Source organism: Myripristis murdjan, chromosome 3 (genome assembly GCF_902150065.1).
Source record: "Myripristis murdjan chromosome 3, fMyrMur1.1, whole genome shotgun sequence".
Classification (NCBI taxonomy): Eukaryota; Metazoa; Chordata; class Actinopteri; order Holocentriformes; family Holocentridae; genus Myripristis; species Myripristis murdjan.
In genome coordinates this window covers 43,941,537-43,965,607 of record NC_043982.1, presented here as the reverse complement: position 1 = coordinate 43,965,607, position 24,071 = coordinate 43,941,537, and the positions used below count along the sequence as shown (strand labels likewise).

Below are 24,071 nucleotides of genomic sequence, written 5' to 3'. Positions count from 1 at the left end.
TCAGTGTGTTACACACAAATGAACAAGCACACATGTACTCTGTTAACACTTCTGCACATACAGTAGAACCTCGATTATCCAAACCCCTCAGGGATGAAGGTATTTAGGAAAAAAATTATGTTTCATGAAACATGTTAATGTGTTTGTTTCTAAACACTTCTGTGGTGCAGCCGGCCTTTAAACCACATGACAAACATGCAAATTACAGCTCTCTGCAAACACTTTGGGACAAACAGCAGCATCAAAGAAATCATTTATTGTGGCTGCAGCATGCACACACGCACGCACACACACACACACACACACAGGCACAAACTAACGAATGGATAATAGAGTGATTTACTGGAGAAAGGTACTGTAACAAGAACAGAATTAGATCATGAGGCCGCTGTATTTTAGCTGCTGGTGAACAGTTTGCAGCTTGAAATGGAAAAGGGAAAAAGGTTCATTCCGTGTAATCAAGGGTCGGATAATCGAGGTCCAACTGTACTTAAAGGGGCAGTAGGTGACCTCAGTCTCTTATCGCCCTCTATCTGGGACCAGCAGGAATTGCATCATGTCCAGCCCTCTGGCGCAGCTTTAGCTCCAATAAATCACGATTACTTCAGTCACATTTTCACAATAGAAAGAAAAGAAGAGCTACCTAATTCAAGCAGAAGTGTCTACTGAAGAGCTAATACTGTATATCACCATGCAAAACACTGTAGTCATACGAATAGTACCGCTTTGTTGTTTATGTACATTTTTGGCATGAGAACGCCGATTTTGAGCTTTTTTAAGCAGCTGTAATGTCTGGCAGCACCGCTCGCGCCGCATCAAACTCTTCCGCAGATATATTATGGTCAGTTTGTGCATCCGGTTATAACTCAAAACGCTATTCGCTCCTGCAAGCTTTCTGTTCCGGTCAAAGTTAGCGGTCTGTCAGCGTGCGACGTGGCGTCTGCCGTGACTTCAGTGTGAGTTTGTGAGCTCGGTGGGATATCGGTGAAACAGCAGTATCAGTGCATCCCTGCTCTGTATACGTTATGATACTTAACACATGGAAACTGAACGGGAAGAACCGGCGTGGGCGTCTGTGGGTCTTTGGTATGCTGGGTGGTTCCTGTTGCCAAGACGACAGCTGTAGCGTTCACTGATGTTACCGCCCTTTAACAGTGAAGTTAAAGAGCCTGTGAAACGGACTCTTACTGTCTTGATTTGATGTATTTCCTGTTGAAACAGGAAGTTTGGGCGGGGGAGGATCATTCACAAGAGCAAACCAACAGGACGGGCCAGACCCTAAACCAACAGGAAAAAAAACTGTTTTATATGAAGGGACTGGTGGATGAGAGAGGATGTTTAAAGATTTGTGAAGGTTTTATTGGATAAAATTTGAACTTACACCCACCGGTGCAGGATGATGTCAACATTTAAGATGCTCTGTGTTACAGGACATAGCGGTCATGTGACTTTATTTCATGGGGACTTTAAGTTAATGCAAGAAATTAATTAAAATCATCGGCATGCTTGTAACGTTAATATTAGCTAATTAGATGTGAGTTAAGTTAATCCCATCTAGTTTCTATGATTAATCCTAATTAGCTGCATTGCTGTAAAGGCAAGGCAGGGCAAGGCAAGGCAAGTTTATTTGTATAGCACATTTCAGCGACAAGGCAATTCAAAGTGCTTTACATAGAGCATAAAGGCATTAAAACAATATAAAAAAAAGCAACATAAGAAAACATACATAAAAACAATTAATAAAAGAAGCTAAAAGGAGAAAGGCATTAAAACTATAAAAGCAACACAAGAAAACATGCATAAAAACAATTAATAAAAAGAAGCTAAAAAGAGAATAAGATAGAACAGGAAGTTAAAAGTTACAGTGCAGTGTAAAATATTAAACCTTAATGTGGTTTAATGGAAGGCAGCAGCAAACAGAAAAGTCTTCAGCTGTGATTTAAAAGAACTGAGAGTCGCAGCAGATTTACAGTTTTCTGGGAGTTTGTTCCAGATATGTGGAGCATAAAACTAAACGCTGCTTCTCCATGTTTAGTTTTGACTCTGGGGACAGAAAGCAGACCTGTCCCTGACGACCTAAGAGGTCTGGATGGTTCATAATTTAGCAGTAGATCAGAGATGTATTTTGGCCCTAAACCATTTAGTGCTTTATAAACCAACAGCAATATCTTGAAGTCAATTCTTTGACACACAGGAAGCCAGTGTAAAGATCTGAGAACTGGAGTGATATGATCCACTTTCTTGGTCTTAGTGAGGACTCGAGCAGCAGCATTCTGAATCAGCTGCAACTGTCTGATGGATTTTTTAGGGAGACCTGTGAAGACAGCATTACAGTAGTCAAGTCTACTGAAGATAAATGCATAGACAAGTTTTTCCAAATCCTGCTGAGACATAAGTCCTTTAATTCTTGATATATTCTTAAGGTGATAGTAGGCTGACTTTGTAACTGTCTTAATGTGGCTGTTGAAATTCAGGTCTGAGTCCATGACTACACCAAGATTTCTGGCTTGGTTTGTGGTTTTTAACATTATTGACTGTAGTTGAGCGCTAACTTTTAATCGTTCTTACTTGGCTCCAAAAACAATTACTTCAGTTTTGTCTTTGTTTAACTGAAGGAAATTCTGGCACATCCAATTGTTGATTTGTTCAATGCACTTACTCAGTGCTTGTACTGGACCATAGTCCCCTGGTGATATGGTTATGTAGATTTGTGTGTCGTCTGCATAACTGTGGTAGCATATTTTGTTGTTTTCCATAATCTGAGCTAGCGAGAGCATGTAGATGTTAAACAGAAGAGGCCCCAGAATGGAACCTTGGGGAACTCCACATGTCATTTTTGTCCGCCCAGATGTGTAATTACCTATGGACACAAAGTACTCTCTGTCCTTTAAGTAGGATTCAAACCAGTTTAGCACTGTGCCAGAAAGCCCCAACCACTTTTCCAGTCTGTCCATTAATATGTTGTGGTCAACCGTGTCAAATGCAGCACTGAGATCTAGTAATACAAGCACTGTAACTTTGCCACTGTCAGTGTTTAGGTGTATGTCATTAAATACTTTAACAAGAGCGGTCTCAGTGCTGTGGTTTGATCGAAATCCTGATTGGAAGACATCAAAACAGTTGTTTAGTGCCACGAAGTTGTTCAGCTGTTGAAAAACGTCTTTTTCAATGATCTAAACAGAGTTACTGAATGATGTTCGCAGTGTCCACAGGTCCTTAAAAAGTCTTGAAATGTCTTAAAATTCAAACTTCTGTTTCAATATTTCGGCCTAATAAGTCATTAAATAGTTTTTTGAATTTTGAATTTATGAGGTCCTAGTTTCAACATAAACTTAGTAGGTAAGTAACTTAATAAGAAAGTTACTCCCTAGTTATAAATCTCCTGGTTAGTTTTTGATGTTATAAATATTCAGCGTACACTGAAGCCGTGCGTCAGTTCTCCAAGCAGCAGACGCAGTAACATCAGTTGGATGTTTACAGCTGTTTATTGTTTATTTGGATGTCCATATGAAGAACATACTGTGTACACATTTTTACATACATGCATCCCCGACCCTAATTAAAACATTATAGATGTTACAAAACCAACACCATTTCAGTAGCCATGGCAAATTTTCAGGCAGTCCTCGCTATTTACACATAAAATATACATTATGCACAACCGCATGCCGATATAAGCACACACTGTTTCTCATACATATTTGTATCTATACTAACAGTTGTATCTGTAACTATACTTGGTAAATGCTTATGTTTCATAAAACCAAACTAAAAAAAAAAAACAGATTTTGCTGGTGTCTATCCAACAGCAGCCTCTTCAGTTAGCTTTTAAAACTTTGTATACCTGAGGAATAAAATACGTCAGGTTATTCCACCGAGAGTTGGTTCTATACAAACCCGTTTTCTTGATAGCATCGGTTTTAGGTTGAGGCGTTGTCGCCATGGTAACGGGAGCCGCCCTGGAAATACTTGCCGTGACCCTGAAGGCCCGCGCCGGATCCACCCGATCGGTTTCTGTGGATCTGCCATGTCGCCACATCTCTTTGGGTTTAGGCCAGACAAAATGTAAGACAGCGGGGAGGGGCCGGGGTGGGGTGGGGCTGGGTGTGTGGGTGTGTGTGTGTGTGGGGCAGGGTGTGTGTGTGTGTGTGTGTGTGTGTGTGTGTGTGGGGCAGGGAGGGGTGTCTTCCCAGCGCTTGACCAACCAAACCGAGTGTAAAATAACCATGAATCAGTATGAATATTTATACCAGGCCGTTGGCTACCTATCAGAGTGGAATCGTTCATGCTCACCGTCACTGTGTACAAACATGTTTGATAAGACCTCCATATACCGTATATATACTCTCTTACAGTCTATGATATATATGTTGGGTATTGCAGTGTTCTGATCACTTTAGTTGTAGCTTGAAATTGCTATTTTTCTTTTTTTTTTTTCCGTTTTTTTACCAGGAATAAAAATGGGAGGGACTTGTGGAATATACAGTAACTGTCGAACATTATCCACCCGTCACACTATATGTTACTCTTTTATGTAATCAGAAAAAGACGAATGGAAATACATAGATAAATGTATGAAGTGTTGTGCACAACTGGGTTACACATTGTAACTCAATATTAACTCTATCTGTATATTTTAACTTTTGTTGTAGAATATAGGACCACTATTCTACTCGGGACTGCTCTAGGTAACAGCTCATCTTTTTATGGGAAAAAAAAGTGATATATATATCTGTTCTTCTGTGTATCTGTGGAATAGGTCACTGTATATTTCAAAGCTTTTTATAGTGGCATGCTCAGCTGTTGTACTCCAACTCGGTTCTTTTACAAAGATAATCCATCGACTCTCCGTTTTGAATCAGATACGTGTTGATACGTGGTGGAAAAATGCACCTTCTGTTCTTTTTTCTTGTTTGTTTGTTTTATGTTGCCATGGTTCAGCAACCAAACCTAAAAGTGAACTTTGGTCCAGGTACCTGTAAAGGGACACCAAGGCCCCGTCTCCACCTGATGTTAAAATGCGTCTTTGGTGATTCGATCACACGTGGACAGCTGTCAGTCCGTCCGTTCACACCTGGCGTTAAAATACCGTCTTCACCTGTCTGTTTGTGATCAGATCACCCTTTCCTGCTCTATATGCAAATAAACACATATCATTTCCATTTGCAGGATTTTTTTTTTTTTTTTTTTTTTTTTTTTTTTTTTAAGCTGAGAAAGTTTATTGTCATATTCACAGTAAAACAGGTGGTTACGCCGTACAGTGAAGTCCTCCGCCACGCAAAAACCCCACAAAGAAGTAAAAATGTCATTTAACAGGCAGCAGGTATTTAACAAAAGGAGACTGAAGCTGTTAGTTACTGAAGACGTATTTCACATCTGTTACAGGCTCGACCCGATCACGTGCACACTCAGATTATTTAATTATCCCAGCGGGTCTGAGAGGGTCGGGCAACGCTCACATTCACACTGTCGCCTGTATTATTCCTGTAATATTCCTGTAGTAAATCTATCACGTCAAGCGTTAGAAAGGATGTGTTTAATTGCACCGAGACATGAAATCTAAGAAAGGCGGCTGTCTCCAAATATGGAACAAAATATAGAATATAATATAATATATAATATGGAAGAAAAACCACCTGCATGTTGTCAGTACGTATCTTAGAGACCCCCCAAAATGTCTTGCCTCATGTTTTTAGGGGAGCTCATGTCTTATTAAGGGCAGCTGAGCTCCTCCTGCTCCCCTGTAGCGCCCCCTGCAGGCAGACAGTTTGTGTTTTTCTTCATGAAGCAGCTGCTTTACAGTCGAGCTGCACTTCACTTTGATTTGATCCATCAGCTGACAGTCCAGCTGCTGGCCAGAGTCACACAGGAGAGGCTCTCTGTGTCAGGGCATCGGGCTGGACCAGAGCTGAGGACAGTGGACTGCAGGTGAGTGGGCGGAGCCTCAGTCCGTCCTGGGTCACCTGTCTGTTTGCACCTCTAATGCGATGTGGACGAAAGCGTCCCAGGACTCTGAATGTGTCCTGAGAGACACACTGAGGACAAACTGCTGCTGTTCACACCTGAGCTGAGAGCTGCCAGCTGCTGATTGGATCATTCAGGACGGATGTTGATGCCAGGTGGAAACAGGGTCAGAGAGGCATGCAGATGGGTTTCACCTGCGATATTGTAAACAGACGATGTGGCTGTGATGATGCCTTTTGAAATTGCCAAACTTGCTGATTTAGACTCCGTGCCAGTTGCCTTTATTTTGCTTAGCTGTCTTCATGAAATATAGGCCTATTTATTTTTTTGATGATAGTTGATTTAGACACTGTCTATATGTAAACTCATGCTTTTATTATTATTATTATTATTATTATTGTTTCCTTAACTTCAGATCTTTGTTATGCTTGTATTTGGAACATGTTTTACATTTTGAAAGTTTGTAGTTTACTGTAAACTGTTTTTGCTGTTTATGGAAAAGACTTTTACAAAATAAACTCATTGGAATGCAGTCATTGTGGTTGATTGTTTCACTCGCCAGACAAAAATGGGTGTGTTTCTCACTTGGAAATAGCCAAAAACGCCCACACAAAATATACCTGAATTTCATCATTTCAGTCTTTTACTGTCAGTGGCCTACAGTTACTGCATAAAATGTCTCCCTGAAATATTTTAAAAGTGTATTATGCAAGCAGAAATTCATCTGTAGGGTGAAAATCAGGTGAAAATAGGCCAAGAACACATCTTTAGTTATGCTGCCTTCAAATGCTGTTGAAAATTACTGTAATTGTAGATAGAGTGCAAAGGAGTTACCCAACAAAATGGTGAATATGACAAGCAACAACAGTGGGATTTTTGCTATTGCTATGTTTAAGATCCTACTTATGAATTTAGAAGTTATAAAAATAATCTCACATACAACAACAAAATCGATTGTGAACCTTAAGAAGTTTTCGCTCTTGTATTCTAGTAATCAAATGGTGCAGAGCTGCTTTGTGTTGTGGCAGGAGAATGAAGACGAGGAAACGCACAGAACACGTGAATTAAATGTTAAAAATGTTAAGTCTTAGAGGCTGTTGTGTGACTCACTTCAACGATCAAATTCAGAGTTTCCACACTCCATGTCTCCTGAACGTTGCATCTTGGGTGACAAGGAAAATGACTGCTTTCCTTCATGTTTCACTTGTTTTACTGTCCCAAGAATTAAGTAAGGGACTCTTTAAAACTATATTAATTTAATAACTTTTTAGGCAAATTTTGTAGCATGCTAGAATTAGTTCAAAAATTCTTCAAAGGGCTTTACAGAAGCAGCAGGAGACAGACACGGGATGAAGACCAGCCGGAAGCCACACACTGAAATTAAGAGGCCACTCACACTGGCAAGTTTGATCCGCGCCCAAGCACGATTGCCCTTAAGAGGCCACTCACACTGGCAAGTTTGATCCGCGCCCAAGCACGATTGCCCTTAAAATCCGGATTCTTTGACCAGTGTGATCGCTCCGTATCGTGCTTGAATACAGTACACTTCCCCCGCTCTGGCACGGTTGGAAGGGGTGTGCTTCTGCACGGTACGGGCGCGTACATGAGCACATGCACGGTCATGCACGCAGTGCGCGGATGTAAATCATGCAACTTTCCTCCTGCCTCTGCAAAACTGTTTAATGTGAGCAGCTTGATTACCGGCGAATGGCCGCGTTGCGCAATCAATAATCAACCATGTTGTCTGTGTCACTGTCTGTTGTGCTGCTGCAACCGCGTATAAACAAAAGTCGGTTTATAATGAAAGTACAGCAGTCTGTGTGCGGAGATCCGCCAGACCTGGTGCTGGCCGGCACCGCGATGGCACCGCCACCCGGTCACCCGGTCTGCCGGATCTGACAGGTGCCGCTCCGGCTGTCAGTTGGACCTTTCTGAAGAAGGAGGAAGTTACCTCCGAAACTGTCAAGGTAAATAAACATCCCATGTCTGATTAAAAGGACCAAAAACGTTTTTTAGTTAAAAGGAAGACATGATGAATGTATTTGAACTATTGATTTATAATGACGTCGGGCCATGCCTGTTGTCGTATTTCAACGTGATGATGTGCACACCAGGGGCAATCGTGCTTGGGCGCGTGAGTGCAGGCCACCGGGGACTGGGGAGGGGGGGATTTTGGCTTTAGCACGATACGGGCTCAAACTTGCCAATGTGAGTGGGCCCTAAGGATTCCTGTTTCCTGGGATGTTTTTTTGCTCGGGATCACACCCTGCGTTCCAAATGGCATACTTATACTTTTTACTTTTAGTATGTACTGCAGCTGCCCTTACAAAGTATGTAGTTTAGTATGTATTGGGACATACTAATTCTTTTTTTCCCTACTAAATAGTATGGTAGTATGGGTATTGGAACGCAGGGACAGTGTCCTAATTTCCGATCGAAAAAGGCGCGCCTGTGAACGCCTCTGCGCAGCGCCGCCTGGCCGCTGGTGTGTTCGCTGACGCATGCGCAGTGCGTGTCGAGGAAATCCGCGCTGAAAAGGAAGGAGCCGACTTTAGCGGGTACACAACAAAACAGCAACCGGGCAAATCACAGTATTAACCACAACAGCATCTTCTTGCTTCCGTTGCTTTGCTCTCGGGCATTGTAACACGTCGCCGAGTCGGGAACATGGCCGATAAAGAGGGTGAGTAGACCGCAGACACACGGCAGGCCGTTTCCCTGGTTGCCGCTTTGTGTGTGTGCGCCGTTCACTGTCATGGTTGTTAGCATGTTAGCATGACATGCTAACTCACCGAGCCGAAGCCCATTGGAGAGCTCATTGATTTCGGTTAGCTTGTTAGCTCCGCTGTAAGCGCTAAAGAGGAGCATCTCATCAAACTTCCAGTCTTCAGGTCAAATCGGCATAAACACAGAAGCACCAAGCAGCACCGATTACAACAAATTCAACCACAAAATCGGTTCGCACGTCACATCATGCCTCCACCAGAGTTCATTAACGCGGTAGCGGGCGATGTTAACCACCTCCCACTGTTCATATTTACTGAAATAAAGCCTTTCCTGGTTAACCATACACGCCGAAGAAAAGAGAACACGCTAATGCTTTGTTAGGAGTCATTAAACCGTGTTTCACCAGCTCGGCTTGAATAGGAACCGGTGAGCAAGGCAGCCGTAAATTGATAGATTTTTGAACGGACTCTGGCGTGACGCGCTCCCCGTGTGGACCAGACAGAGAGGCCGGCTTCAGGGCGGCTGGGAAAATCTGTGACGGTAAAAAAAAAAAAGTCCCGGGCGATATATCGATATTCAATCAATGTCGTGATATAAGACCAGTGTTGGGACCAATTACTCACAAAACTAATAAGTTACAATTACTAATTACTTCTGTAAAAAAGTAATTTTGATTACTACTCAATTACTGCTGCAGAAGAGTAATTCAATTACTGGGGAAAGTAATTTTTATGATTACTTTTTTTTTTTTTTTTCTTAAATCCTCTTATTAGTGCACATATTTTTGCGTTGCTGTTGCAGTGTGGACATCGCTGTCAGATTTCATCTATCATCGTCAGTGTTGGGCACGTTACTTTGAAAAAGTAACACATTATATTTTAAAGTAGTGATATCAGTTGGTCAGGATGGGGAATTGAACCCGTGGTCTTCTGTACAACAGGCGGCGAAACTACCCGCTCTGCGGTCAGAGAACACAGACGATTTGTCTAATTTGTGCTGAGTCATTCTCCATGCATGTTGATAAGTTACGAAAAACTGCAATGTGCGACCGGTTTGAAAATCGACACACCGCTTTTTCTCCACAAGACGCACATTTTTTCGAACAGGATAGTAAAATAATAATAATGAGTATTCGTAATAAGTAACGGCAAGTAACGGCGCATTTTATTGTCAGTAACGCTAACGGCGTTACAACGGGGGAAACAGTAATTTCTTGATTACTCGTTACTTTGTAACGCCGTTACTCCCATCACTGTATAAAACTAGATACCACCTGGAATTCACGATATCATAATATGGGAATATGGTGCAATGATTGACACACAGGAATCAAATGTGGCTCATTGAATCCACAAGAGTCTCAGCTTTCCAGTCAAAGCCAACGGATGCAGCTCCAAGACTGTTTAGGCCTCAGTCTGCACACACACACCATTTTACAACAGGCCACAAGAACACATGTGGACTGCAGGCTTTGGGGCCCAAACTGCATGGGTTTAGCAGAAGGTGGGCGTGTCTGCAAAGGGGAGAGCCGTGGCTGCCCAGAGAACCCATTTTCATTCGCACATCTGGAGGTCAGAGGTCAAGGGACCCCACTGGAAACAGACATGACAGATTTTCCCTTGCCAAAATTTAGCCGAACTTTAGAGCGATGTTTCGCCGCCCTGCCTTCACTTTAAATCGAACAAATAATGAAAAAATCCATTATAAAAATCGGAACCAAAAAAATACTTAAGTGAATAAAATTTCCCCTCACCTCTAATGACAGTACAGGGATACAAATTTCTGAACGTATGAGATCTTTTAAGCTGTTCTGTTATCTTTGCTCTGTTATCTTTGCTAAAAATCTCTAGTGTGTAAAATTATGTGCAGACACCGGTAGTTAAACCTACAATTGTGTCACAACATCAACATCAAAGTATTCTGGAAAAAGTATTGTGAGATTAGGTTTGGTCCATATCATTGTCGTTGCCGTCCTCTGATTCAAGGCTCATAGCAGATATTCTGACACCCCGAGCTGTACAAAAAACAAAAAAACAGATGGAGGCAAGTTCATTCACAGCTTCTGTTTGCCAGTTATGCTCAGCCTCAAGTGACAGAGACAAACATTTCATTATGTGATGCTCTTCAGCGTCTTGCAGAAACAGACATTTTTGAAAATTAATCAAATGATGTGCACGCGCAGAGGCTTGGCCCAGCAGTCCTTTGGTTTATTTCTCCCGCTCAGAGCGCACGTCATCTGTGTCGTCAGTAGCACTTTGTTGAAACGGTGTCCCGTCTCGTCCCGCTTGCAGTGTACGATGACGCCGTGGAGGAGAGGGTCATCAACGAGGAGTACAAGATCTGGAAGAAAAACACGCCCTTCCTGTACGACCTGGTGATGACCCACGCGCTGGAGTGGCCCAGCCTCACTGTCCAGTGGCTTCCTGATGTCAGCAGGTAGAGAAACACCTGCATCCTCCATCCTGACGTTTTCACGCAGCAGCTCTGGAGCTGGAGAGGCCGTGTTGGGCCACGTTCACACTGTGCCACTTTTTATTTTTTAAATTTCCCTCAGTCACCCTTCACAGAAACACACAATACTGAAGAACAAGCTGCACTAGTTTTTTCCAGGGTGTCTACAAGTCCTTATAAAGAAGGGATGAGACTATATGTTTATCTCCCAATACGATACTATCATGATACTTTGGTGCTGATCCAACAAGTAATACAATTTATTGCGATTTGTGCTCTTTGAATCGTTTTTGTTTGTTTTCTTCTTTTTGTTTCATTAGCATCAACAGTATTGCCAAATAGGTAGAACACATTAAAACTGAAACAAAAATTCTTCATCTTTTGACCAGAACACATAAAATTTTCTGTAATAGCTCATAACTTTGTTATTGGTCTGTCACCATCGTCACCTCTTGTGGACGATCTTAGAATATTCTCTCGGTTTGAAAGGCGACACAACACAAATACAAATACTTACAGTACCATCAGACCCTTTGCCTTGTGTGAAATCAAAAGCCAGTCAAATCCAGGGGTGTAACAGTTCAATAAAGCCACGGTTCGTTTTGTTTTTGGGTCACAGTTTTCATTCAGGTTGTTTTGTACATCAGAGAGAAAAATCTACCATTTCCAGTGTTATCTGTAAAATAACTTCTTTGTGCTAAAATTTGAAATCAACAAATATAGTCCAGTAATTTTAGGCCAAAATTGGGGTCAACCTTTGACAAATTGCAAGAGAAGCAAACTCAACTGATTGTGTATCCTCAGTTTGTCCTGAGTGAGGGGAAAAAAGTCCCAAGAAATCCCATTGGTGGAAAGTTTTGAAAATCACCTATTTATGACCACATATTACCAAAAAACACTGTTTTTAACACACAGGGGAAAGGGATCAACATTTTACTTTCAGATATCACTATAAAAATTCACAAGATGATTACACACACAAAGACAAGAAAAAAGCCAATTACAAGTTCTTTGAATTATTCTGTTTACACATGCATATCACACATCATCTGATTTGATATGCGCTAATAAGGAATATAAGGAATAAATGCCAGAACAGATATTTAAACAGTGGATTAAAAGGTTACTATATATATAGTAATCTTGAATTAAAAGGTTACTACATAACAGTGAATTACAAGGTTACTATATATATAGTAACCTTTTTATTCACTGTTTAAATGTCTCTTCTGACATTTATTCCTTATATTCCTTATTAGCGCATATCAAATCAGATAATGTGTGATATGCATGTGTAAACAGAATAATTCAAAGAACTTGTAATTGACTTTTTTTCTTGTCTTTGTGTGTGTAATCATCTTGTGAATTTTTATAGTGATATCTGAAAGTAAAATTTGGAACCCCTTTCCCCTGTGTGTTAAAAACAGTGTTTTTTGGTAATATATGGTCATAAATAGGTGATTTTCAAAACTTTCCACCAATGGGATTTCCTGGGACTTTTTTCCCCTCACTCAGGACAAACTGAGGATACAAAATCAGTTGAGTTTGCTTCTCTTGCAATTTGTCCTAGGTTTTTTCATAAAATGACTGGACTAATATTGTTTCAAAGGCAAAAAATCTCCATAGACTAATTTAAAACAAACATAAAACACTTTCAGTATATTCATTAATTCATCAGCTCAGTGTGTGTTGGTGCTCTCATACAGTGGATGTGTGTGACACTGCACTTTGTAGGGTGTGCTGTACATTGAATGGTTTGTTGTTTTTTTATGGTTCGGTTTTTCACCGCTACTCAAAGCTGTTTAATCACACTGATCGTGAGCAGTCGACGATGACTCCCACCTCTGTGTTGTGTCGCTCCTCAGGCCCGAGGGGAAGGACTACGCCGTGCACAGGCTGGTGTTGGGCACCCACACGTCAGACGAGCAGAATCACCTGGTCATCGCCAGCGTCCAGGTGCCCAACGACGACGCCCAGTTTGACGCCTCACACTACGACAGCGAGAAAGGAGGTAAAGACACCGAGGACCGGCCCTGCAAGCTTGTCAGATAGTTCCCCCGTAAACTTACCTGCCTCAAACAGAGAAACTGAACGGGAAGAACCTGCGTGGGCCTCCTGGTTCACGGCAAATCTGAGTGTTTCCGCGTGGTTCACGTTGCCATGGCAACAGCTGTAAATGTTCAGCTGATGTCACGGCGTCGGCAGAGGAGTTTGTTTACATCTGGAGAGCCAACTATACCGTGCCTTTTATTTATTTATTTTTTTTTTGGTGGGCTCCTTCACACTGTCGCCTGTAATATTTCGTGGTGACATCAGTGCACGCTATCGCTGTTGCCATGGCAACGTGAACCACCTGGAAATACTATGATTCGCAATGAACCAAAAGTCCAAGCCGGTTCTACCCATTCATTTTCTATGGCCTCAAATTAAACAAGTAGACAAGAGTGGACACAAACATTTCTTTTGTATATTAAATTTAAAAGTTGTCTGCCTCGGCTTCATTTTCAAGGTGCAAGAGTTTGTCCTCGAGCTGAGTATCAAGCTCTATCCAAAACCGAAATCACAGTCTCAATCCAAATTAAGTTTTATTGGAAGTGGTTTTTTATGAGGCCAAATCCAAATAAAGGCTGAAATTCAGCCAGCAGCAGTATTTCTTCAGCAGCCTTCGCTCTAACTCGTCACAGACCCGCTGTGGTTCGCTAAATCCCATCTCAGAGTATTCACTAAACGTCACCTGTCTCAGTTTGGTTGGACCTCCTGTCTCCCAGAAGCCGTATTCCCTACAGATGTAAAATGTATAATAGATGAGGCCAGTTCTGAAGTAGTGAAGGTGAGGGAATCAGGTGATGCCTCTGCGTCCCGGGTGCTGAAACTGTCTTTATTTTGTCTTCCAGCAGGTACGTTGACGGGAGCCCGGCTGAGGTCAGGGCTGCTGAAGGTTCACTGGAACTGCAGGTGGTTATTTGTTTTATTTGAACCGCTGTTAGACCGACACGGAGCAAGAGATGAAGGACCAGCAGTGAGCCGCCCGAAAGCCATCCTCGTGTTCCATCAAATGATGTTTCCACTGTTGAGTTTTATTTATTTGTTTGATAAATAAAGTCCCCAGTATCAGTCATATATCAGTCAGTAAATATAGATCTTCTTTAGCCTGTTATTCCTTTATTTCAGTGTAGAGCATGAAACATATCTTTATTATGGTCACAGTAGCTTGTTCAGTGTTTGCGTCAGGCTTACCAGCCACGGTGCTACTTTACCAGACGAAGAGGAACCTCCCAAAACGATAAGTGGTTACCTGCCAACATGGCTGGCAGGCCGCCTCAGTAACCTGCAGTAAGATGTGACTGTATTTCCTCCTCAGAGTTTGGCGGTTTCGGTTCAGTCAGTGGAAAAATAGAGATTGAGATCAAGATCAATCATGAAGGAGAGGTGAACCGAGCGCGCTACATGCCCCAGAACCCCTGCATCATCGCCACCAAGACGCCCACCTCCGACGTGCTGGTGTTCGACTACACCAAGCACCCCTCCAAGCCAGGTCAGACCACCGACACACACACACACACACACACCACAGTGAAGACCGGGACCCAAAATCTTACCAAGATTATTTGTCTTATTTCAAGTCAAAAATGTCTTATTACTAGTCAAAATATCTCATTACACTTAAAATAAGACATGATCACCTCAGAAGTAACTTGTTTTTAGACAGTTTTCACTTGTTTCAAGTGAATTTTCACTTTTTGCTTGTTTCATTGACAAAATTTGCCAGTGGAAAAAGTGAAAATTCACTTGAAATAAGTGAAAATTAGCTAGAAACAAGAAACAAATTTTGCCAATGAAACAAGCAAATTTTCACTTGAATGGAGAGACAGTTGTCTAAAAACAAGTTACTTCTGAGGTGATCATGTCTTATTTTAAGTGTAATGAGATATTTTGACTTGTAATAAGACATTTTTTTACTTGAAATAAGACAAATAATCTTGGTCAGATTTTGAGTTTTTGCAGTGAACCTGCTTTCTTCGTTTGTTTTCTGTCTAATTGTGCTTTAAAAAAATCTGCAAGTAAAGTAATGAGGCACACGTGAGGTGCTGAAACAGGTTTAAGAGTCAGTGCATAGGCCGAGTTTATTCCAGATGAAATTAAATATCCTTGAAGCAATTTTCCCAGCATCATATATTTACACTTATTTGCATTTATGTCACAGAACACGAACTCTGCAATTCCATCCGTGTTTGTCACGTCGTCCCCAGAATACACTCAAAATAATACACACACCCCAGTGAGTCACACATTAAGGCGGTGCGTTCAGTGTGTTCTGTTTGTTTTGCAGATCCCAGTGGAGAGTGTAGCCCCGACCTGAGGCTCCGCGGCCACCAGAAGGAAGGTTACGGCCTCTCCTGGAACCCAAACCTCAGCGGCAACCTGCTCAGCGCCTCCGACGACCACGTGAGCGCCCGTGACTCAAACCTCACCAGGGATTTTTTTTTGCGGGGGCTTTGTTTACCGAGAAAGCAGCAGAAAGACAGATCAGGATCGGGGGAACAGGCTGTGAAAAGGCTGGACGCGATGACACATTTTATTTATGTGTTTGTGTCACAGGACCGCGCGTGTGCTTGACGGCCGGGCCGACAGAGAACCTGCTGCTCACACACCCCAAATCTGATGAAAACACACTCCATCATAACTCGCCTGTGTTTTCTCCTTTCTCTTACACTCATCATTTTTGGCTCATTTTATGCCATAATCACCATATTGGCTTTATAATAGGACACGTGTTCCTTAGGAAAAGCAAGAGCCATTTATTGCAATTAAGTATTGGCACAGAGACCAATGACAATTCTCTTTCCTTGTTAGACTTTGTCAGCAAAAAATCCACCCAACTCAAGTCAGCTAAATAGTAACTTACATAATACTTTGATCTGTGAGCATCGGTCTCATTTTAAATGATGTCATACAGCCAGAAAACAACTTTCTTATCTTTTTTTTTTTTTTTTTTCAGCTCAGCTAATGAAAACGAACCTGTTTTGTATACTGTATTTCCCCAATTAATCGCCCGGCCGCAAATTGCCGCCTGGTTCTTTTAAACGCCTGGGGTCTGCACCCATTTTGCGTATTAAACGCCCACCTGAATAACCGCCAGGGCGATTATTTGCATTATATTGAGGTAACCCAAAATAAGGCTGTTCACCTTATTTTTGCAGAAGTAAACCGTTAGCCACACAATAACTGTGCGGCACTTTTTGGCTAACGTTAGAAAAAAAGGGTGCACCGTAATCTTAATTCGACCGACTGTAAATATGTTGGACAGTAACTGTCATCACAATAATGGCCTGGTGCAGGTCTGTGCAAAAATAAATAAAGGCCTGCAGCGAATAGCCGCCTGGTTCTTTTAAACGCCCGGGGTCCAAGTTGATTTGGCGTATTAAACGCCCGGGCGATTAATTGGTGAAAATACGGTAGTTTGGTGCAACATTTCTAACAGCAGCTTAAAATATCCTCAACATTTGGATGCATGGAAAAATTGTGCATCCCAGTTATTATGCAAAATGCAGTGAACTTAACCAGACTGCTGAAACCTCACAGTCTGTAGGAGCCATTACCCAGGTTCAGCTTGTGAATGTCGAATGTGTATGACATGGTGGTTATGGTAGAGATCGGTGAGGGCAGCTGTTTATCTCTAACCGGCTCAGAGTGGAGGTTGATCTCTGCTGACGGCCCCAGGTTAGCGTGGTCTTTCTCTTGGAATGACAGACAGCTTTACAATCAGCCTCAAAGTGGAGCTGTGTGCATCCAGCTGAAGGGAGAAAAAAAAAAACCCAAAACCAACTGTGTGCTCCCTCCTCTCCTTCCCCTCCAGACCATCTGCCTGTGGGACATCGGTGCCGGGCCGAAGGAGGGGAAGATCGTGGACGCCAAGACCATCTTCACCGGCCACACAGCGGTGGTGGAGGACGTCTCTTGGCATTTGCTGCACGAGTCCCTGTTTGGCTCGGTGGCCGATGACCAGAAACTCATGATGTGAGTGGCGGATTCAAACTACCGGCCTGCACGTCAGAGACGTGGGAAAGTGGACCTGAACAGGCTTTGTTTCCCCCTCGGGTGTCTTTTAGAAATTGAAAGGCCTTTTATTGTTTACTTATATCAGCAGACCTGGTATCAGTCGACATCGGTGTAAAGGAGGAGCTTAATGGCCCAATATTTTCCTGCTGATGTTGGAAGAGAAAGTTGTGCTCCAACAGTGTGAATCTCAGTGGAGAGCTAAACCCAGAATCCACTGGGCATGTTCGAAAAATGTGAAAACATAGCACATGCCAAATTTTCAAGTCAAGGAGGACAAAATACTCACATTTCACCTGTTTATTTGTTTGGCTCACATCATGTTAGAAAAAAAAGCATTTTGGCATAGAGCCTTCATCAGAATGTTTTGTCAAAAAAAAAAAAAAAACTTGTCCTCCTCGACATGAAAATTTGGGATGTGCTGCCTTTTCACATTTTTTAAATATTTTACTGCTGATGTCTCCTTGACATTATCAAGAGCAGGAAAACACTTGATTTGGCCTGGTTACATGTGCTTGTGCTGGAGAGTCCACTCCCTGCTGCAAACCGGAGATGAGATTTTACAGAACATCATCCAGTTATGTGGCCAAGCACTTCTCCGTGTAGGAAAACTGTTCTAGAAACGATAACGTCAACGAGGGAAGCAGCTAATGGATATTTTCATTATGGTGTAATCTGTCCGTTATTTTCTCGACTACTCGATTAGTTGTTTGGTCCACAAAATGTGAGAAAACGGGGAAATGTGTTGATCACAATGTCCTGCGGCTCAAGGTGACATTTCCAAATGTCTCGTTTTGTCCACAACCCAAAGATATTTAATTTCCTGTGATAGAGGACTAAAGAAACCAGAGCACATTTGCATTTGAGAAGCTGGAATCAGAGAATGTTGAAATTTTCCTCTTAAAAATGACTCAAAATGATCAGTCAATCATCAAAATAGCTGCTGATTTATTAAATGGTTGGCGACTAATCAGCTCTAAGGTAAACTGAACATCGCTCCGTCCGTTTCATGTCTTATCCTCCGTCCATCATGTCTCTTGGCTCTGACTCCCTGCCGTCTGTCTTCCACCAGATGGGACACTCGCTCCAACAACACGTCCAAGCCCAGCCACTCGGTGGACGCTCACACCGCCGAGGTCAACTGCCTCAGCTTCAACCCCTACAGCGAGTTCATCCTGGCCACCGGCTCCGCTGACAAGGTACACGAGACCGAAAACACCTGAGCTGGACAGATTGAACAGGCCGTCACTCCGCTCGCTGACCTGCAGGGCTGGGACGGTGTGCCGGATTAAAAATCCATATCCATGTTCCTGTATTTACATTCCTGCCAAGTTGTCAGAAGACCAACTGTGTTCAGCTTCAGTTTATATTTCTGCCACAGGGAGGCGCCAAATCATCCATCAAATGAACTTACAAATTAACTTTTTCTGCTACAAGTGAATTCTTAATCGCTCGCAGCGATTTTAATGGGCAAACTGGTTTTACTTTACTTTATTAATTTCTTTTACTTTTACTTTCTACTGTCCAGTGATGACCTGACACATTAATCAGATTATAATCAGATTATTTTACACCACAGTTATTATACTTGTGTGCCCTTTATTGGCTTGGCATGGCAGGAAATCAGGATTATGCACAGAAATAAGATTGTTAATCAAAAATAATTGATTAGTATGAGATCTGATGTTAAGAGCAAGCAGCTTTGCAGTGCAGGTGCTGTGTGTGTTACAGGTTCAGATTAGTATGTAACATAATATTACATTATAGAAGTTAACAGCTTTCTTAGGGAAACTCTGTGATTCTATCATCAAATCAAATTACACTTCATTTGTGTGGCACTTTTCATCCATAACAATTCAACACAAAGTAACACAGAACATTAAAAAACAATCCTGTAATCAGTCATGCAAGTAAATAGGAACTGAGGAAACGCTGCATTACATCTGAACAATTAGAACCGAGGAAACACCAGGCAGAATTAAGTCCAATAAGAAATAGATAAAAACTTAAAATAGTAATAAAAAAAGGTGTAGCATGAAAAATAAAATCTGTAAACAGTGGGTAAAAAGAAAATAGAAGCTTAAGATGGCAAAATAAAAGAATAAAACGGTAAAATTGATATTGCAGACAGTAAATAGATATTCTTAATTGTGACCGGTACAGCAGCTTATCCTGGTTTGGACTCCGATCACAGTCCACATTTATCCACAGGATAATGTTTAACTTATCAATCATGCACATTATTGATTTATTGATATGTAACAATAAGTAGTCCCAGCCCTACTGAATCAGACTTTTCCTTTCAATAGATCAGATAAACGAGGCCCAGATAGACTGAACTTTCTGGGAACTGTAGTACAGAATGGTGTTTATTTTATTATTATTTTAAGAATGAGTCACTGAATAGACGAATAGTAAGCCTGTCCGTCTCTTTGTTTCTCTCAGACTGTTGCATTGTGGGATCTCAGGAACCTCAAACTGAAGCTACACTCCTTCGAGTCCCACAAAGACGAAATTTTCCAGGTAAGATCTTGCAGTGAACACAGATGATAGGTGAGCAAACACAATGCTTATATATAGTCCAATATATTAATGTAATCTTATTCTGAAATGGTTACGAGGACGGTTTGGATTGGTTTAGGTCTTGTTTAGAACAAAGTAGCAGCTTATACCAAACAAATTGACGGATTTAACAGGGAAGATCAAACAAAGGTGGTTTTTAAATCACTTTTGCATGTATGTTTTTATTTTTACATTCACACAAGCTCGTTGTTAGTGGTCATTGGCTTGTTTCAGCTGTTTGGTTTTGGGTTGGTCCTATTTTCTATATTAAATTTTGAGTTGAAAAAAAAATAAATAAAGTGTAACATTGAGATGAGCTGAAAGACTTTCTGCTGTGTTGTATTTTGTTGTGGAGAAGCTGACAAGTGAGAATAGAAAACCTTTAGTGTCATTGTACAACGACATCAGGAGCGCCACTCCTGATCAGTGCAGTTAATTAATAAGACAACAAACACACATCCAGTCAACAGGAAACTGAAATAAATCTAACAAATCTCCAGTTGCTGGGTTGCGTTCTGTTTCCTTTGGGTTTTAATGGAGAACGTCCCGCTGTAGCAGAACTCTGTGGGTTCTGTTTGTTCCTCTGTTCAGCGGTTTCTGTCTGTCGGAGCAGAGGTTTTTATTGACCTCCAGCATTTCCACTGTCGTCCTCCTCCTCAGGTCCAGTGGTCTCCTCACAACGAGACCATCCTGGCCTCCAGCGGCACCGACAGACGCCTCAACGTCTGGGACCTCAGGTGAGACCCGCTCCGCCTCGAACGGCACGCCGACTCTCGCTCACTCAGGAGTTTTAGTGAAACAGATTCACTTTGTAAATGTTTAGCGGAGCTCCAGAGCAGGTGGTTCTCAAGTGAGGGTCCGCGTACCCCTAGTGGTACAACTGTCCCTCGCTATAACGCGGTTCACCTTTCGCGGCCTTGTAGTTTCGCGGATTTTTTTAGTGCAATTTTGCATGCTTTTTTTTTCTTTTTCTTTTTTTTTTTTTTTTTTTACTTTTTTTTTCTGCGAAGGTTTGAACTTTGAGAGTTTAAACAAGAAAGAAAAGTGTGAAAATGTTAATGCCTGTCTGAGAAGAGTGTATAAAGTGTGTAGTGAGGGGTTTTACAGCCTTAAAACATCTATAATGATTGTAAAAAATAAAGCTGACTACTTCGCGGATTTCGCCTATTGCGGGTTATTTTTAGAACGTAACTCCCGCGATAAACGAGGGACCGCTGTACATCGGAGCGCTGCAGGGGGGATGTTTAAAACCTGCTGCCGTGGTCGTCGAGCGAGGACGTTTGTTCACTGACCGGGACACCAAGACAAAAAAAATCCGGAAAACTGATTAGCGGTTGAAACGTGGCAGCGATAGAGAGACGATGAGCGTCGCTTAACAGACATAAACAATATAAAGAATAATATTCAACATGAGCAGTAGCCTGAAACAAGGCTGTCCAGACCTTTCCATGTCAGATAGCCCGCCACCAACCACCAGCTGATAATGTTGTGTCCTGTAGACGACCATCTGAGGACATGTTCAGTGGTTAGGTCGACATGACTCAATAGAAAATTATCTGTCTCCTCTACAGGCAAACTTCATGAGTAGCCAACTTTCTGCAGGAAGAATGCAGACATTTGACGACACGTCTGTATAGATCATAGAGTTTCATCTATATCAGACACGGAGCAGGTTTATTCTTACCTTACATGTTTCGGCGGTATGCTTCCGCCGAAACATGTAAGGTACACTGCAAAAAGTCAAAATCTTACCAGGAGTATTTGTCTTATTTCAAGTCAAAAATGTCTTATTTCTAGTCAAAATATCTCATTACACTTAAAATAAGACATGATCACCTCAAAAGTAACTTGTTTTTAGACAATTTTCACTTGTTTCAAGTGAAAATTTACTTGAAACAAGTAAAAATTTGCTTGTTCCATTGGCAGAATTTGTTTCTTGTTTCAAGCGAATTTTAACTTGTTTGAAGTGAATTTTCACTTGAAACAGGTGAAAATTGTCTAAAAACAAGTACTTTCTGAGGTGATCATGTCTTATTTTAAGTGTAATGGGATATTTTGACTTGAAATAAGGCAAATAATCTTGGTAAGATTTGACTTTTTGCAGTGTAAGAATAAACCTGCTCCGTGTCTGATATAGATAAAACTCGATGATCTATATAAAGTTTAGACACTATGAATCTTCATGGACTGACACGTCTGTATTTCAGAAATATCTGTGAAATTAACTCTCGTTTAAGTCCCTTCAAACAGCCGGAGCTCGGTCCCGATCTAAAACCACGAACATCAGACTCGCTGCATTTCAAACTGACGTGCTGCTGGGTTTGTCTTTCCAGTAAAATCGGGGAGGAGCAGTCGGCCGAGGACGCCGAGGACGGACCGCCGGAGCTGCTGGTGAGTTCAGCACACGAACCGAACCACAGTCACCAAATTATTTAAAGAAATCATGAAAATAAGCCGAGCTGTGGACGCGTCACGAGGAGTCGTGTGTCTGCTCTGTCCTCAGTTCATCCACGGCGGACACACAGCCAAGATCTCCGACTTCTCCTGGAACCCCAATGAACCCTGGGTAATCTGCTCTGTGTCTGAGGACAACATCATGCAGGTCTGGCAGATGGTGAGTGCAGCTGCTGTGTGTGTGTGTGTGTGTTACATTCATGGAAGTCAAAGGGTCACTCCTGCACCTCCATGTCCTCCTTCCACCTTTGTGATCATCAAGTAATTTTCTGATTCTTCCCCCAAAAGAGAGAGAGGCCGTTGATTGATTGATTAGATATTTATGGGCCGGGCAGCAGGAGGCGGAGATAATCCCGCTCAGATGATCCCCACTCAGCACGGGATTATGCTAAATATTTTATCATTCTAAAATAGCTCTTATTGATTGAAAATTCCAAATGAACTGTGGTGAGAATAAAGTTTCAGGTTATTCTTGAAAGTTTTTGGCGTTGCTTACGCTAAATGAAAAAAGATTTGTTTCAGAAGTCAGATGGTGGAGCTTTAACCTCTGAACAAGTTTATCCCTCCGTCTATCACAGTCATCCTCACAGCGCTGAAGAGGAGAGGAAGATCCAGCAGGTTAACTTCTCCTAAAACCACTCAATTGTTTTTTTTTTTTTTTTTCAAATCCACATGATACGCTGTGTAAATCAGACAGCTCCAGAGCTGCTGGAAGGTTTATTATTTCACTTTGACGGAGCCAGGCTAACGACTCCCATAGACTTCAAGTCTTTATGCTAAGCTAACACAAAATGATAGGAATTGCTAGGAATTGAACCACTGGACGTACAGAGGAGAAAATGGTGTCCAACATCTTGTCTCAGTCTGGGGAAGTTGGAAAAAGGGGATTCTTTAAAAAAAAAAAAAAAAAAAAGCAGCACATTTAAATTTCTCCCAGGTTCACCACGAGCACGAGGAACAGAAAGCAAAAACAAGGTTAAAAAAAAAAAAAAAGTGATTTGACAGGATTGAGGATTAGTGATTAAAGGATGAATCTGTCCTGTGTCTCCAGGCGGAGAATATCTACAACGACGAGGAGCCGGACACGCCCGCGTCAGAGCTGGAGGCCCAGGGATCGTAACGCCGCCCCCTCCCCCCCCCCCGCAGAGTCCCGGTCCAGGCTCGACCTCCTCCCCGGGCGTCTCCCAGTCCAGCCCTCCTCCCGTTCTGTTCATCCGCTCGCCATCAAACACCCGCCGGTCCGCTCTGTGGACGAGCCGGGCCGCTCGAGGACGACTCAGCCCCGTTCTGCTCACACACACCCCGCCCCGCCCCGCCCCGCCCCGCCCCGCCCCGCCCCGCCCCGCCCCGCGGCCCAGGTACCCAAAAGCACTTGAGCACTTAGAATATTTCTCCCATTGGTTTACAACGGACAGGGTCGGCCTTTTCAGCCCTGCTTTCATGTGGTTACGCCCCCGGGGTTAGAGAGCACGAAGTCCATGTGCACAAATAAACCACAACTTATTGGAAAACTAAAATATTCAACAGTAAATTTGTACCACGGCGTGTCAGGGCCATTGTAGAGGGGGAAATGACAGAGTCAGGGGAGGGGGCGTGATATTCAGAGAAAAAAAACTCAAATTCTACTTTGACATGGGATTCGGGAACAAGGAGATCCTGCTGATTTGAGCCCAGAATCAGCAGATTGTCACAGCAACGTCTCTTCAGAGTCCACATGCTGAGGAGGAGATTGGGGTTCTGGGCTCAAACCAGCAGGATTTCCTTCTGACTGAAAGAACAATTAGTTCTGTTTTTCTCCCATAAATTTACCACTTTAATCACAGACAATATCTGAGTTTTTTCCCCACATAATGTAA

The 24,071-nt window shown here is 42.3% G+C and overlaps 1 protein-coding gene across 1 annotated transcript; it reads left to right on the top strand.

The window, feature by feature from the left end:
- The first annotated feature begins 8,469 nt into the window (after positions 1-8,469).
- rbbp7 (RB binding protein 7, chromatin remodeling factor) lies at positions 8,470-23,933 on the top strand. Its single transcript, XM_030077438.1, has 12 exons — positions 8,470-8,647; positions 10,983-11,127; positions 13,008-13,153; positions 14,501-14,677; positions 15,473-15,588; positions 17,000-17,160; positions 18,272-18,398; positions 19,645-19,722; positions 20,422-20,498; positions 22,095-22,152; positions 22,265-22,375; positions 23,267-23,933. The coding sequence occupies exons 1-12, from the start codon at positions 8,632-8,634 to the stop codon at positions 23,333-23,335; spliced, it is 1,281 nt and encodes a 426-aa protein (XP_029933298.1). The 5' UTR covers positions 8,470-8,631; the 3' UTR covers positions 23,336-23,933.
- The last annotated feature ends 138 nt before the right edge of the window (positions 23,934-24,071 follow it).